This window comes from Athene cunicularia, assembly GCF_003259725.1.
Source record: "Athene cunicularia isolate RWA chromosome 1 unlocalized genomic scaffold, athCun1 chr1_part2, whole genome shotgun sequence".
Lineage (NCBI taxonomy): Eukaryota > Metazoa > Chordata > Aves > Strigiformes > Strigidae > Athene > Athene cunicularia.
Window position 1 is genome coordinate 11883062 of NW_020799092.1, and position 14917 is coordinate 11897978.

Sequence of the window (14917 nt, forward strand, 5' to 3'; positions counted from 1 at the left end):
CCCCCCCCCAGCATAAAGTCCATTCTTGTTCAAGCCATGCAAAAATGAAGAAAGGAATTCTCTTGCCTATTCTTGTTCACTACAGTGTTGTGTTTAGCATTTGAAAGGTGTACTTCAGGCTGTGGGATGGGAGTTATCATCCCTATATTTCTATTACAAGACACTGTAAAGTGTACAAGAAACATTAGAGAAATTAAAAAAGACCAGTCATTTCCACTCTTTAGTCTACTTATACTGGATATGATTATCTATCAGCAAAAAGGAATTTAAAAATAAGAACACTGTTACCCATCAGTTCTTTTAGCTATTATGCAAAACCAGATCTGCTTATCCTGTGCTTATTTACATCTGTGTAAACCCAGAGGCTCTCCACTAATGTCCAGAGTGAGTTTACATTACAATTAAGATAAGAACCGGGACCAATAGATCTTCTGCACCCTCTCCTCTCACACACTGTGGGGTTTTCTTCCCCTTAAAAAGCCTGACATTTGTCCTGGCTTTAACTCACCAAGCTCAATCCAACCCCTACATACGTACATCTGTGTATATGTACTCACGCTAGCCTAGCACCGCAGTTTTCGCCTTCAATATCTGCTCCAGGGACGTTGTCTGTGTTCACGGACTCAGTCTCACTGGTGGGCATGCTCACTGTAAGAGTCAAAGGGAAGAAAAAGAGAGGGTTGGCCATTAGAACCTGTCACATCTATTAATGAATCACATGAGTGAAGGAACAGGCTTAATGAAAAGATCCTCAGCTGCAGCTCCTGAGAATTAAGCAATTTGCTGAGCAAGTCTAGTGCCTCCCTGCACAGGCCAGGTTGGGCAGGTAGACTTCATGAACATGCACAGGTTACTCAAATGTTAAAGAAAAGGGAAGAAGCAGCTGCCCTCTTTCTTTCAGAGTCAGTTCCTGGAAATTTTATGAATGAGAACCACTGAAAATTAGAGAACCTGCCAAAGACAACAAGAAGCTTTTGTTTGATTCAATGAAACACTTAAAAAAATTGCCCCTTTACTTGTATCAGCCCAACCACCTCACTTCCCTCCCCAATCTCTGTGACAATTGCAATATAAACAAAAAGTACCAGATTGACGTGTATTCAGACAAACAGCTTCTGTTAGCCTGACAGCCACATAAATAATACTGATAGTTTATCTGTCATATACTAACCGTTAGTGTGAGTGTGTCACTTATAAACTGGACCTATAGGGATAAGAGAGGAATTCAGACACTCTGATCCATTCAGATATTGCCAACAAAGGAGCTAATGAATATGGACGATGGTGGAGATTTTATGTTGACACTCACCAACTCAGAACTGTACAGAATATCCTAGGCTTTTGCAGAAGTATCATGGAACAAACATCAAATGAAAACAACCTTAAGTGTGAACCTATCTTACCTGAATTCAAGGACCTGTCACATTTTCTATCTGTTATCAAACGTCAATACTTTATTTGCTTCTACAGATCATAAAAAAAAAAAAATAAAAATCACAATTTCTATTCCACCAGTTGCTACCAGCTCCTATATGAGCTCTCGTAACTCCTTAATGTACAATCATTCAACATAACTCAGGGCAATTGATAGGATCCAATATTTGTTCTCTTCCTTCCTTCCTTCCCCTTTTTCAAATGTACAAAACAGATAAAAAAATTATACTTAAAACTGAGTGATGGTAGAGTTAAACAGATCTTTCAGATGCCTGGTAGAACTTCAGAACATGACCTGTATTTGCCGTTAGATATGTATCTCAGATGAGACTTGAAAGCACGCACCATCAGCTGTTAGAGAGGCTTCTAACAGCCTCTAAGAATATGTTACTCAGTTCTAAGAACATAGAATAAATATGTTCCACATGTCAATTAGGCAGATTTAATGGGCCATAGGGCCAGGTCTTCTTTTAGAGAACAGAAAGATGTCAGAAAGTTCTTCCAAAGAGGTCCTGGGTTTTTGCTTTGAAAGAATTATGGTAGAAAAGTCCCTCAAAATTAATTATCTTTCCTTCATCCCATCCCAACAATTCATGTGCCTAAAACATGTGTCTTTGGAAATCTAAAGTTCTTGTGCTGTGTCCTTAGGACCATATGACATAATGGACTCTAGTACTCTTGACATTAAGTATGAAATATGGTGCTCTAATGATGCCTGTTCCTTTATGAAGACCAGGAGTTTTAATAATCTTGTCTATTTGGAAAGACAAATTAAGGAATCAACTGAATTTATATATTGATGTACATGAAACAGACACGTAAGCTGTAAGAAAAAACAACATTCATACTTAAAATTTTTGGTCCAGACTAAGCCCTTCAGGAAAAAAACCAAAACATTGATAAGTCATCTTTGAAGATGAGGTAAAGCACTTTCAAGACACATTTGAGCTTATTTGCAAATGGAAAGCTATTTTGAAGACATTAGCAAGTGATTGATTTGCAGAGCAGCTTAGTATCCTGAGCGCATGGAGAGGACACTGCACACACTGCACAAGCGATAGAAAAGAGAAGGCACGCACAAGCAGAGATATACAAATTTATATTATATGACACTCTGTATATAGATATTATATGGACACACACACGGAGATATACGCAGTGTGGACACAGAGTGCAGTGGAACATTACCATGGGTTTCTGTGGAGTGACTAAACCAAGCAAACTTTCCCTTCTTCTTATCAGGCAAGCCATCTGGAGTGCTTCCTTTCACAGACAAGATGGTCAGTGTCAAGTACCAGGAACAAGACATCAATAGAGAACATGCAGCCAGTGACAGGCAAAAGAAAAAAAACAAGGAACTCAGCTTACACATGACATCCACTTCTGTCTGAAAACTTCATTATGTGAATTAAAAGTACAAAATGAAAAACAAAGATATATGGAAGTATGAAATATCATATCATCAGAGAATAACTCTTTCTTGCTTCCTGCTCTTTTTTGTATCTGGCTTCTGAGAACATGAAATTGCTGGATTTAAGTTTATGAATCAAATCCTTTTTCCAGTGATGTCAATAGCAAAACTTTTCTTGTTTGACTGACCTATCGAAATTGATGAGACTAAGACAATCACGTGTCCCCAGGTTATCCCCTGAGCCTTAGGGGCAGAATCTGAATTAGCATATCTTCGAATGAAGTTCCTTGGCTTTCTTCCTAAACTGCTCCAATATCTAGAAACTCTTCCAAAACTGTCAGAGCTACTAAAGGAAAGTTGGGCTAATCACATTTCTCTGTCTTTCCCCATCTCTAGAGATTAACAGCCTTCATCAAGCACTCGAATATACATTGTCTTACCCAAACTAGGATATCCCTAGACTATGTCTCATGATTTCCCATTGAGTTTGAATTTGGCATTCACCAAAAGCACTGGCTTTTCATGGCATTACTTAACGTTGATCCTCTGCCTATTAAGCACAGAGGTCCTCAGCCCACACAGATCAGAGGTGCACATACAGACATGTCTTAGAGTGTATGCCACACTTCCCTAATCTTACTGTTGCAGAAAGCCAAATATAATCAAAGTGAGGGATGCAGCTGCAGTGGCACACAGGCTGAAGAGACTCCTGTGGTCCAGGCTAGCTGGCTGGCACTAGTTCACAGGCATTTATTACACTGCGCTGATAGAAAATGTTAAGGATAATAAAAAGTCTTAATGGTATCAAGTATTAGAGAAATGATGGCCTAGAAGTCAAAGGTCAGGACAGACAGACGATTATGACTGCACTCCTCAGTGTGGTATGCTCTCAGCAAAGCAATACTTACTTCACCTGGCACCTCACATCACCTTCAATATTGGGATAATCATGTGTGCAGATGCTTTGAGGTTCATTTGGGCAAGTTAAAAAATCCTGAAAGCAGAAGATGCTGCAGAAGATCTGTGTATAAACTGGGGCTGAGTATGAGAGGAAGTAGACCAAATAATGCCCAGATGGCTTTCTTATCTGGCTCAGTTCTCAGAGACACACACCTTGTGCCCACACCCCGGCTCCAGTCTGAAAGCAAGGCAGGCGTTTTTTTCAGTCCGGGTTATTAATTACTGGAACCATGTAACAAGAGTGCTGGTGGTAAATCCACCACAGGAATGTTTTAATCAGGAAGAGATGTTTTTTCTAAATGGTGTGCTCTAGTCCAGACCAGTGTTACGTTTAGGACCATCGTATACAGACTATGCCATCTCAATGGCCACTTCCTCCCTGTAATCTTGGGAGCTGAGACAAAGGCAAGAAAGAGGCAAAATGTAGACTTCCTCCCACCTGGGCCCAAAGTGACTTAGTAGTGGAAATCCTGGTGCCTCACGTTCTGTGCCATGTGTGTTCAGTGACTTACACACTCTTACAGGAGTGGTTCCCTGTCAGCTTCAAAAAAATCCACTGCTTGTAACCAAATCAGAGATCCCCAAGGGGCTTGTTTTTTCTGCCAGAGGTAGAGGCAGCCCACCTCCCCTCTTCCTGGCCTTCAGGTAGACCATTAAATCTTCCATCTACCACATACTTTGTATTGAAGGCACTTCAGTGTCCAAACTGCAGCATGGGCAATGCAGTTATTGATCACTGTGTGTACTATTCAACTGCCCACCTAATAGCTTAAGGCATTAGGCCAAGTGACTAAACACCATATGGGTGACTTCTTGACAGTAGAAAACAACTCTGTCCCCACCCCTGTCCATCCTGAGTGACAGTGGGTTGTTAAATGGATGAGAAGGCATTTCCATCAGGCAGTTTGCCTTTGCCCAACTACACCAGGAGCAGCAGTCTAGCTAACAGGGCAGTTGAGTACACAGAGTGGGCAGCTCCAATCAAACCAGCACAGTGAACCACTAACAACAATACAGGGACTGGTCCCATAGAAGATATTACATATTTCACAGAATCATAGAATGGTTTGGGCTTTAAAGGTTATCTAGTCTACCCCACACTGCCATGGGCAGGGACATCTGTTACTAGATCAGGTTGTTCAAAGCCTCGTCCAACCTGACCTTGAACACTTCCAATGATGGTGAATCCATAACTTCTCTAGGCAACCTGTTCTAGTGTACCTGTTCCTGGTGCAAATCATGGTGGCTTTGCTTATATGGGAATCTCTTTTTTTGGATTTATCATCACATCCATAATTCACTCTGGTTGATGAAATCTCCCATTAGTTACATATTCTCTAGATAGCAATAGCATAGCAATTTTTTTAAAGGGAAGTGAAACAACTTTTTAAAGACATGCAAAGTATCTCATGATTTCAACACAGTGCAAACCACAAGGAACAGCAGGTTTTATACTCTCCTTACAGTTGCTTCTGAAGTCTTTGCACTTCTTACATCTTTCCACAGTGTGGCTTATCTCTGAATGTAGACTTTCTTCCTGGACTACCTAAACTCCAATTTCACATTACATACATAGAATTTCTGCAGCAGCTAAATCAATGACAAAAGCAGTGTAGCAGCTTGCTTAAAAATAAATCTGAAAAATGCTTCATGTTTTGTTAATTCTAGCTCTGAGACCCAACAGAGAGAAATAAGGACAAAAAGTCTGCAGTCTGTGACTAGTTGGACCGACAGATGTGCAAGATCCTTTGAGACCCTCTGTTCCGTGTCACTGGCATCAAGCATTGATACCAGCTCTACTCTTGCACTAACATATGTCCCTCCTCCAACGAAATGCCCCATGGACATGCCATGAATTATTAGATGTCAGGTTGCCAAAAGACAGCCAACCACTGAAACAGAAAGCTGGCACAAGCAAATACCCTTCTGTGTAGCCCTGACATAATTTTTCCTTTACACGCTTGGAGAATATTTGCTCCCAGTTCAGGAATATCATTACCACTATTACATCTTGCATTTGTGACATGTTTGTCATCTTGTCAGTGGAAGTAATTGTAATATTCAGATTTATCCCCGTGGATTATATAATGTTGCCACACTTGTTGTTGAATCTCACGTTAATGCTGTGACAGTTTAAGATCCGGAGAAGATCATGCCTCGGCAAAGGGTACCCAGTTCCACATAGACAAAGCATAAACTTTTCACAGATTTTAATGGGACATGTTACTACATGACTTTCAGATCCAGGCATTAGTTTTAGAACTGGATATGTCAGAGGCTATTCACATTGCCAGACCATGTCTCTGATTTAGCTGTTTCAGTTAGTCTACAGAGGCAGATAGACACCTATCACAGGTTTTCTGAATGCCATACTGATACCTGCCTCAACTGTATGGACAGGCTGAGTATTTACCTTATGCCCTTGGCTTGAAAAAGTGTGACTACCTAACAGTACATTCACACATATTGAAAAAAACCCATAGTGAATTTTCAGATTAAGAAAAGCAACATTGATTGTGTTTTTAATATGCTCACTTAGACTTCAATTTCTCCAACACTCCAGTTTCTACTGGTATTGAATCACTTTGCAAAATATGTGTCTAAATCAACCCTTTGGCCCATGTTAGTAGTTGAGGTCAAGAGGACCTGATGTCACCACCACCATTTCACCTTACTGTGTCACCTTAGCCGTATGACCAAATCTTTCAACGTATCTGTTCAGTTTCTCTAAAAGGGGGATTATAATCCTGCACTCACCTTGCAAACCTCTCTGAGATCTGCAAATGAAACACATTACAGTAAGTGCTAAGTACTATAGTTATTACTGATGCTAACGTCTCCCAAGCGGGACTCTGCAGAACTATAAAGTAAATCTAAAGAGCGAAGAAGTCCTGTGAATACTCCAGCTGGGATTTAAGATTTCTTTTTCCATCAAGCACAACAAGAATAAATTGCAATATCCAGGCTGCTTCCTGTACCAGAATCTGCATCAAGTGAATGACTGTCTCCAGTAAAAACCCTGCTTCCCATGGTGCCTCTCATGTCCATCATTTCATGAATGAGTCTATGGGCAGCTGTCAGAATATCAGTTGACTCTATACATTTTTTTCAGTGGAGAGGTCTCATTTTAATTAATACAGGAATATTACCTGGCTTCCCTCTTCTCATTGACTGTTTTGGAAATACTGCACTCATTCATTTTATTCATTAATTTAAATAAGATACAGCTTTCATTCTTCTACATGCATACAATAGCTTGGGAAAAATCAGTGAGTATGTTCTTAAATGCAAGCAGCATAAGGAAGGTAAATGTGCAGAGGTAAATGATTAGTTTTCTCTAGATCTGATTTTGTTAGGAAAATACACAAGATATGACTGAAGAACTCTTGTGTTTTCTGTTTTGAAAAAGACTTCTGCAACAGGAAAGCTTCTACAGGAGAAGAGGAAAGGGAACTTGAACTATAAGTAGGATCTTGGCAGTTACATAACTCCCAAAGTTAGACAGAATGCATCAGTGAATCTAGCACAGTAAAAAATCTCCAGAAAAAGAGCGAAAATACTTGGAAAATGCTTACCAAGGGTTCAGAGGCCAATGCTCATACAGACAATATTATACACGTATTACATGAAATACATGTAATGTATACACTTTGCATAACCTAATTTTGGGTTACATGCAAATGACTGCAATTGCAAGGGCAGAGATTTTGATTTACACTTTCACTCAAGGTCAGCCACAGAAGCTAAGACAGTAATAAAGACCCATAAAGTGATCGTAATTTCTATTCATTTCAGTCAAACAGAAAAAGGCTTTCAATAAAAAGACCTTTACACTAGTGAACCAGCAGCAAAGGTGCTGCAGCTAGTAGGTAGTAACAAGCCTGTCATTACAGTAAAACCGGGCTGGGCATTGTACAGCATCAGAGAAGACTGATGCAGTGTACCACTGTTCTACTAAATGGAGCAGTAGAAAGTAGGAACATTGTCAGTACTGAGATGGAGTATTGTATTGTCAAACATTTTATTCATAGGTAAATTATATATTTTACAACATAATTTGCAACGTATATCTTGTATACAAAACCACGTGCTTTTACATGTCCTTCTACCCTTCTAGAGTGTCACTGTATGCACATATATCTCCTACAATGTTGAGGGCATATAGCCATGGGCTAAGTAAATTTATACCAGGCACAAAGAGGGATAGGAGAGATAGCGATACATATCAATTGTGCAGGCATGTGATTAAGAGATCTGTCATTACCACATGCAGATCACTGCACACCTATGAATGCACTACCTTGCTACTAATTAATCTTCCTGGGCCTTATTTTAGTATAACAAACTCCTCCCACTTTAAGCAGCTGCCATTTTTCTTCTTTTTATAGTGCTATTGACAGTAATATGCTGAGTTCCACAAATATTTGTTCATTAGTTCATTTCAGCCAGTGAGCGGAATACACATTGCACAGAGGACCACATAATGGATACAGTCAAACTCCTGACCCTGCCAAGAGACAGCCTTTGCAAGCCTCACACATGTTCTGTTCTGTGTTTGAAAGGAAGAACTTAAAATCCTGTCTTTCCCTACCTGAAGGGCAAAGGTATTCTTTGCATAACCTGTGGTATCTCAAGTATTTCATAAGCACAGGATGTAGGACCCACCCAAATGCAAACTTTACAGAAAGGAGTCTAACTCTCTGCCAAAAAGGGCAAGAGGAGCAGTCTCCCTAGGTAACTAGCTGTACTGCTGAGCAAACATTCAAGTCTGCAGTAGGAGTCCATTCACTGCAGGGTATCTGCCTGCAAGTGCAATGGAAGTAACTCTATTAATCCCTGTGGCTGAAGAAGGACAGATGGGCTGGGTCACAGGGTGACAGAGCTGCTACCGGAACAGATCTTGAAAGATGTCTCTCTCGTGAATCTGGATCCTCCTATGAAACCCTTAACTGGTTTTCTTGTCTGATAAATGACTTGTATTATTTGTCTTGCTAGGAGCAACAACTAACATGCCCAAGTGCAAGGCATTTACTTGCCAGGACATGGTTTATAGGATAAGTTTCTGGTGTCTGTATAATACTTTTTAGCAATCCCTGTGATTCCCCACAGAAGACGGAGGGAGGGAGGAAGGCAGGAAGGTAGGAAGGAAGGGCAAAACAATTGAAGATCTATGACTTTCAACACTACTTTGTAGTGGTGAACAAATCACAACAGCAGATTCTGAATGGTTCTGCAAGATATCTCTGTCATTCTTTATGATTTTTAGCAGAGGAAGGTAGAACAAAGCAGCAGTGCCATCAAATCTGAATCTACCCCCCAAAATACATGGGTACAACAAATAGGAGCATCTCACTTGAAAACCAGAAGACTTATATTATTGTAGGCTGGTCTGGCAGGTGTCTTAGAAATGAAGACATGAGAGCTGCAAACACTGTAGATAATGCATTGGGAAGTGATACAAACATTGATCATGAACAAAATAACTAACCACAAACAAAGTCCCATCAAGACAGTAAAATCAACAGCTAAAAGAAAAAAATCCCTCCTGCTTTGATCATTTTTGTGCTTTGATCATTTTTGTCCCTCTAATAATCATGATGCTACTCATACTTCGCTCCCTAATGTTGTTATTAATGAAAATTACATAAGTTTCAAGCACAAATGTGGTTTTAAAGCAGGTCACGTGTTTCCTGAAATTCCTGTGCATGGGGGAACTTCTGCATCTGCCCACATGTACAAATACACACATGGGTTGTGAACCAGTAACTTTGATGAAGATCTCTATTTCAGCAAAAGCATCTTTGTTCTTTCAGTTCACAATCCTGTGAATCCATTTTCCCTGCAGAGTCCAGGAGAAGCAAAAAAATTGCAGAAGCTAGTTCCAACTTGATCTGCTTAGGTCATCAGAAATTCTCTGGGGACTGTTGCTTTCCCACCTCGATTGCTAAACTTCAAAGTGACTGAGATGCAGATCCGGCTGTTTTATGACATTTCTGCATGTCACAAGCCATTTCAAGGTGGGTGATATTGGAAAACTCGGAGAGTGGCCTAGAGTTTGTGAGCTAGAGCACATAAGAGGATATGTCAGGACAGCAGGGACTGTTTGGATAGTGCAGTGGGTGCAGAATTGTGCCTTGGTAGCTCGCAATGGACATCTTTCCCAGAGGGAGCTTGCACAGCTCCACAGCCAGGGAACTTAGATAGGAACTGTGCCAGTAAGAAGATAGGTCTCTCTGATGACTGTATCTGGTATAGAAGGAGGAAACTATTCTCCTGGAGGCTGGCCCTTCTTGGTAGAACACCCCAAAAAAAGAAAAAGTGAATGTGAAGGAAAAATTAGGCTGTATTATTTCAAGGGACGGGCAAGGCAACTGGGCAGAGGCTGGGCCACAGGTGAAGGGACTATGAGAAAAAACAAGTCACTGAATATTTTCATCTGAAATACTACTCTGCAAGCTTTAAGAGTCATGCATGCTTCCTGAATCTGGGAAGGCTTAATGTAGGAGTGACTTGCTTAAAATATGTAAGTATTAATATTATAAAGAAAAGAGAGCAGCAAGGCCCTGTCCATCTGAGCAGCCCCATTGCACTGGCAGTACCTGACAGAGATTAATTCTCAGCAAGTGCAGACATTTTCTAATAGCAGTGTTCATGGGGGATATGTGAGAGGGCTTCTGGGTGATGCCTTCCTTGATGGTAAACAAACAATTCAGTTCACTGATCGACAGGTACAGCAACACATACATCAGATCTAGGTCACTTTGGAGCCAGGGCTGTGTGAAAGCACCGGACCCCTGTGGTTGCATTAATGGATCACACTGAACAGATTCTATTCAGCTTCATGATCTGAAATGGAACTCACCTCTTCTATTCTGAAATATGCATAAAATGCTGTTTTGAAACCCTGTCTGCTACCTTTCTTCTGTGCCTAGTAAACAAAATGCTTGTGATTTTGTGTGCTGCTCCCGCATGTGGTGTTCTTTCAGACACTTTTGCTAACATAATGACTAGTCTGATACTAGACACTATTATCACAATATCATATGAGTCAGAAGCATGAGACATGCTAGCTGGGCAGGCTGTGTGTTACTGTGCAGCCAGGAGAAAAGCAAAGAATTGAAGTTAAATAGTTTTGCCCTTAAAAGTCAGCTTGTCAAACCTGTAATTAAAGCATTTACATCTCTTGAGTAGGGCACTGAGAACAGGTCAATTCAAAGAAACTGGCATTTTATAGTGGCCTTGAAATAATAGATTCCTCGTTTGCAAATACTTCTAGCATGCAGGAGAGTGAGGGACTGATAACAACAGCTTGAGCTAAGCTTAGTGTGGGCAGGTGTTATGCAAGCTTCCCTCACACAGCTGTGTTAAAGCAAGTCATTCGTGACCTGGCATAGCCCTGTTATTCTGCTCATGTTCTTCAAACAGCTAGATAATACACTTACATTTTGATCTGAACATCTGTGAGGATCCATGCAGCTCTGCCACTGCATCCTTGTTGTGATGCTTAACCCTTCTGCTACTTCAGCCGATGGATTTTAATATAGTTGGCAACATCCTCTTCTTGATCTCCAGTGACCCCTGTGTCATCTGTCCTTGGGTCCACTACAAGACCTCTGTAGTTTGCACTTAGAGGGACATGTCTGACTGCAGTCCTTCCTCAAATGGACAAGAAGTGAGATGCATGACACCGTGGTTTGTGAACTTTGTAAATGGAAATGAGGATGTGAGCTGTACTACAAACACCCATGGGCCTTAAAGATGAATTTGAATTTAGGCTTCAAGATCTGAAAGGCCAAATCTGTTGACTTTTCTCTACAATCCTGCTAGCCGGAGAGCTGCTGTAATCAGCTGACAGACTCAGTGCCACAGCAATTTTCTGTTCAGATCCCCAGTTGGAAACATTTTCTTTCCCTTGTCACCTCTCTAGGCTTGATGTTGTTTATGAGATAACAGATGGGGAGACCTGATTTTCTTCCCAGGAGCAAATACAAGTGAAGATTTTTCTCCTACCAGCAGACTGTACTGGAGTGGATGGGAAGTTTCTCACCCAGTAAGTAGAAGTGAGTAGGCATAGTGCGAGAGTGTGACTGCTGCTCCCTCAGAGCCATGCCTGTAGTGGGGCCCTGCTGCAAGCTTCCCAGGCTTCCCACCAAAGCGCTGAAAAGGGCTGGGTGCCATTCACAACTGTCAGTTCTTCTCAGCCATGCCATCACCGGCTATCAATTTGATAATGCATATAACCAGTTCAGCTGACTAATGTCGCCCAGACTCCTTGTCTCTGAGCTCTGCCACGGGAACATCACAGCGCTGCAGACCTCCTGTCAGCTACAGCAAACTGTGCTGCTCCACTGCACTGCCTTCACAACAGCAGGGTCAGCTTTCTAACCTCATGTGCATTTAAAACAAAATAATATTATCTTTGTCTTCTTGTGTGTTTGCTGTGAATTGATTTAAGAAAGTAAAGGACTACTTAAGCTACCTTGCAGTCAGGGGCAGGGAATGTGGAGGATATGACAGTTTCCCCAGGAGAGCTCTGATAATGCACCTTTTGCCTCCCTCAGTTTGCCCTAGTCTCTTAGAGGCTTTCCAGTTTGAGCCCTTCCCACACAGAGCTCTTGGTCTGGGTCAAGGAATACAATATCTGGGCCTCATTATTTACTTTCCTGTACATGAATCTTCAAGCTATAATAAAAAATACATAGGGAGGAAAAAGGTATAGGTAGATAGATCATGATGAATACACACTTAGACCTAGGGGGAAAAATGCTCATATCAGAGTAACTGCAGTTACAGTTGATCCTATCACATTCTTCTATCTACCAAGAACACTTTTAGGATATTCAGCTTACAAGAAACGTATTGAAGATAGCAGTACTAAACTTTTCCTACATGTCTTTGGACTAACCACACTCAGTTGCCTCTTCTGAGGCACTGGATGGCATTTTTTGACATCCCACCTGGGATAATACCCTTCCCACTATCACACCACAGAAGTAAAAGCCCTTAGCTGCTATACTTGATCTGTCAGTGCACAGTGAAGGTCCTGGGTACCATGAAGTGTCTAAATTGGCATTAGAAGAATATATTTACACAGCTGAGCCCATCTATACTAGCTTTCGTTTCCTACAGAAAGGAAGTACATACGTAAAATTTTATTTTTTGTATATAAAGTGCCAGACACACTGTGGCTTTGATCTTGGCTGTCATTACTGTAATACAATTAATTCTCACCCCCAACAGTTGTTTCTGAGTCCATACATGTGCTCCATGTCCCTCAGCTACCATTACTGAACACTACAGCCTCTCTCCTGACAGTTCTTTACATCACATTAAAAAATCCTCGGGGTTTCAGCTGCTATCAGTCTTGCTCACCAATGCTTTCTTCTCAATGAAGAGACTCTTAAGGCTACATCTGTAATGATAACCCATTTTCAGACACTGATCATGGGTCATTCTCACTGCCTTCAGCAGGAACTGCTGAATACAGTTTTAAAAAACACTTTGTAAGTACCCTCATAAAGATTTAAGAGCACTCTTCAGGCAGCTACTTAAAAAAAAGGTATGGCCTTGCTGTATAAATACTCAGCTTGGGGGGTTGTGGCATTTCTTCCTAAAATTTTCTGTAGAGACCCTGGGAGTGAATCCTGCTATGCCTCCCTAACCATGGGATATAAAGCATACTCAATCCATCAGAAGGTATGGCAACAGCAGTTTTCTCACAGACTGTTTCCTCTAATGCCCTGTCTTGAGAAGTGGAATCCCAGTGTCAGTGGATAAAACTTGACAGCTTCAAGAAGTACTTCCTAACAGGGCGGATGGAGATTAATTTGTTTGCACAAAGGTGTCTTCCCCAGATATATAAACAATGGATTCCCTCTAAAGCTTTACCTTCAAGATATTTCTCTGTAACATATTAGCACTGTAAGAGGATTCCTATATCAACATGTCTCTCTTCCAGAAGGCAAAACAGAGGTGTTATCTCACCAGACAGCCTTTGCTAGGAAAATAGCTTTTATAGTAGATAAACTTAATGCCCCATCAACATTAATGTCAGCTTCTATAAGCTGTAGCTGGTCACGCATCACTGCTCTAGTAGTTCTCAGTGTATTGTTGTTTGCGCTCCAAGTTACAAGAGTCAGGGAAGGGAGAAGCTGGAAAAAAACATAAGGTGAACAACACGAGGCAGATCCTCAGATGGAAGAGAGCAAGAGCATGTATAGATCACCACAAAACTTTCTCAGTCACAAAAGATCATATAGGAGAGTTTTTCATAGAAATGAACTACAGCAGCCTGAGAGCTTATCTAATTTATGTAGCTTTTGATGCCTGCAAGGGAGTAAGAAGAAAATGAGCCTGCGGGCAGAAATTAGCACCGTTTTGGAGTTCGCTCACCACACTGCCCTCCCTTCTTCCACACAAAAGTTGCAGCAGTGGCACAGAGATTTGGTAGGTGCTCACTGCAGTGACCCTTTCAGGGTCAGTTAATTATCTCGGAGCTGTCACTTTTCACCAGCACTCACTCAAGAAGCTGGCTGCTGGAGTCAGACACACGCCTGAATTTGGCTCACCCTCCCCAAACTGAAGAGTTACTCTGCTCTACTTTCCAGAAATGCTTTTCCCACTTCACCAAACAAAATCAAGGCCTTCAGGCTATGTTGGAACAAACTACTGCAGAATTATAGACTGTAACATTGGCCACAGCTTTGTCTTGAGGCTTCCCGAATACCAGCAGCTGCTTCTTTTGGTCTCCATTCAAACAAAGGAAACAAACTGTTTTCTCCATACTGTACTTTGACATAAAATGCAGGCTTGAGCTAAACTGCTACATTTCATTTGGTTATATGGGATTTACCTACCCAGTAAATATCAGCAGAGAAGGAAGGGACAGAATGTTTTCAAATGGATGCTTGCTTTTTGTTTTATGCTCAAAGTTTCCTTTCAGCCAGAAATAAACTGGGAAGTTGTGAGATCCACAGAACAATGAACCTAAAATGCTGCTTTTTGATAAAAGCTGCGTTGTTAAATTATATTACTAATAAAAACTAAACCTGTCAATAAAGAGTGAACCGTCCATACATTCAGGCAAACAAGAAAATTGTTTCTATTAAAGTG

General features: G+C 41.0%; 1 protein-coding gene across 20 annotated transcripts in view; it reads right to left on the minus strand.

Annotated features, from left to right (window-relative positions):
• The window catches only part of CACNA1C (calcium voltage-gated channel subunit alpha1 C), a 444106-nt gene that overhangs the window by 122606 nt on the left and 306583 nt on the right, over positions 1 to 14917 (minus strand). For 12 of the 20 annotated variants that reach the window (XM_026841170.1, XM_026841172.1, XM_026841178.1 and 9 more), the window contains 2 exons: positions 2623 to 2697; positions 558 to 648 (listed from right to left, as the gene is read on the minus strand). In XM_026841170.1, the coding sequence (XP_026696971.1) occupies positions 558 to 648; positions 2623 to 2697 (166 nt within the window). The remainder of the gene's footprint in view (positions 1 to 557; positions 649 to 2622; positions 2698 to 14917) is intronic. The other 8 variants (XM_026841183.1, XM_026841181.1, XM_026841182.1 and 5 more) reach the window with 1 other exon arrangement.